The 1,588-nt window shown below is 45.3% G+C and overlaps 1 protein-coding gene across 3 annotated transcripts in view; it reads right to left on the bottom strand.

Annotated features, from left to right (window-relative positions):
- Nucleotides 1-1,588, bottom strand: part of LOC107109129 (E3 ubiquitin-protein ligase MARCH8-like) — a 37,840-nt gene that overhangs the window by 14,221 nt on the left and 22,031 nt on the right. For all 3 annotated transcript variants that reach the window (XM_015409702.1, XM_015409704.1, XM_015409703.1), the window contains one exon: nucleotides 612-792. In XM_015409702.1, the coding sequence (XP_015265188.1) occupies nucleotides 612-792 (181 nt within the window). The remainder of the gene's footprint in view (nucleotides 1-611; nucleotides 793-1,588) is intronic.

Below are 1,588 nucleotides of genomic sequence, written 5' to 3'. Positions count from 1 at the left end.
TACGTTCTATGGGAGTTACCACCCAAGAGAGGAGCGATTCTTGCTAAAAAATTAATTGAAATGCAGAGAAAACTGGCTATCCGTAGAATCGCAATTGGAAGTTTCCTTCAATCAGTGAGGTGGAGTGAAACGTATATTTGGACTTACCTGTTCAGAGCTGAGGTGCAGCTCTGTACCATGTGGACACAAAGAAGAAGACAAAGAAGAAGGGAGAGATTGGATTTATACCCCGCCCTTCACTCGGAGTCTCAGAGCGGCTTACAAACTCCTTTCCCTTCCCCTCCCCACAACAGACACCCTGTGAGGTGGGTGGGGCTGAGAGAACTCTGACAGAAACGGCTCTTTTTCAAGGACAGCTGTGCCAGAGCTTGTGACTGACCCAAGGTCACATCAGAAGGTGCAAGTGGAGGAGTGGGGAATCAAACCCGGTTCTCCCAGATTAGAGTCTGCACACTTAACCACTACACCAAAAGATGTACAGCACTGGGTAATGTGTGTAGCGTATATCTTTTAAGATATACGTGAAAGGGCCCTGTGAGCTGACAAGGAAAGCAGTGATGTCTCGTTTTCCTAGGAATGAAAGGCATTTGAAAACCATTTCCTGCACCTACTTTTCGTAAAGGTTTCACTTTGGTTTCCATGATGAATTCGTATTTGCAGAGTTCGCAGCACCGGGTATCTGAGCTCTTGATCCACTGCTGCAGACAGGCCTGATGGACAAAGTGGAGGCTCCCCGTGCAGCGGCATGGAGTGATCAGAGGACTCTCCTCGTCTCCTTCACAGTGGCATATCCTACGACAGGAGCCGAGCGGTTTATTAGGAGCAGGAAAGCACAACCACCACTCAGACCCGGGAGACATGCAGCAGAAGATGGGGATGGCACGAAGCAGATAAACAGCCTCTGCATGGGCAGCCGGACTATGAAACAAGCTCTGCTCAGGGGAAATAACAGAAATGAATACACTAGCTGCACACGAGAATCATCGACAGTCACCAAGTCTTCTCTAATTCATGAGGTGGATAAGGTCAGGCAGGGAAAGCGGGACAGACTCCCATCATCTTTCCCACAGAAGCATTCGTACACGAGCAGAAAAGAAACAGATTTATTTAAAACAAAGCAAAACCGGGTTTCAAAGTCATGTGGAGTCTCACATAACTGAAACCACACCAATCCAGGAAGCCTTCTTCAGGGAACAAGATTTTATTTTTAATGCCGATTTGTAGTGAAAACACAGCTAAGATGTGTGTGTGTGTTGGATCAGGGCCAAAAATGTTTTCCCTGCGAATTTCTGGACGCTCCCTTGTGCTGCGGCTGCCAACTTTCACCTGGCAGGCCATACCCAACACAACAGAAAGCACATCACCTTCCTAATAAAATAAAATGTCAAATTCTATTGAATGATACAACAGTAGAGATTACTGTGGCAGTGGCCAATTTTTTTAGTTGATGTGATAAGAGTGAAAAACGTGGGAAACTCCGTTTTATGATTTTATAATTATCTCAGACTTTTAGCTGATTGTGTCATGTACTGTCTCTGATTTTAATGTTGTATATGCCATTAAAGGTCTATTGATTGATTGATTGATT

This window comes from Gekko japonicus, unplaced genomic scaffold (genome assembly GCF_001447785.1).
Source record: "Gekko japonicus isolate JY-2015 unplaced genomic scaffold, Gekko_japonicus_V1.1 scaffold3439, whole genome shotgun sequence".
Taxonomy (NCBI): Eukaryota; Metazoa; Chordata; class Lepidosauria; order Squamata; family Gekkonidae; genus Gekko; species Gekko japonicus.
This window is presented reverse-complemented; position numbering and strand designations above follow the sequence as displayed.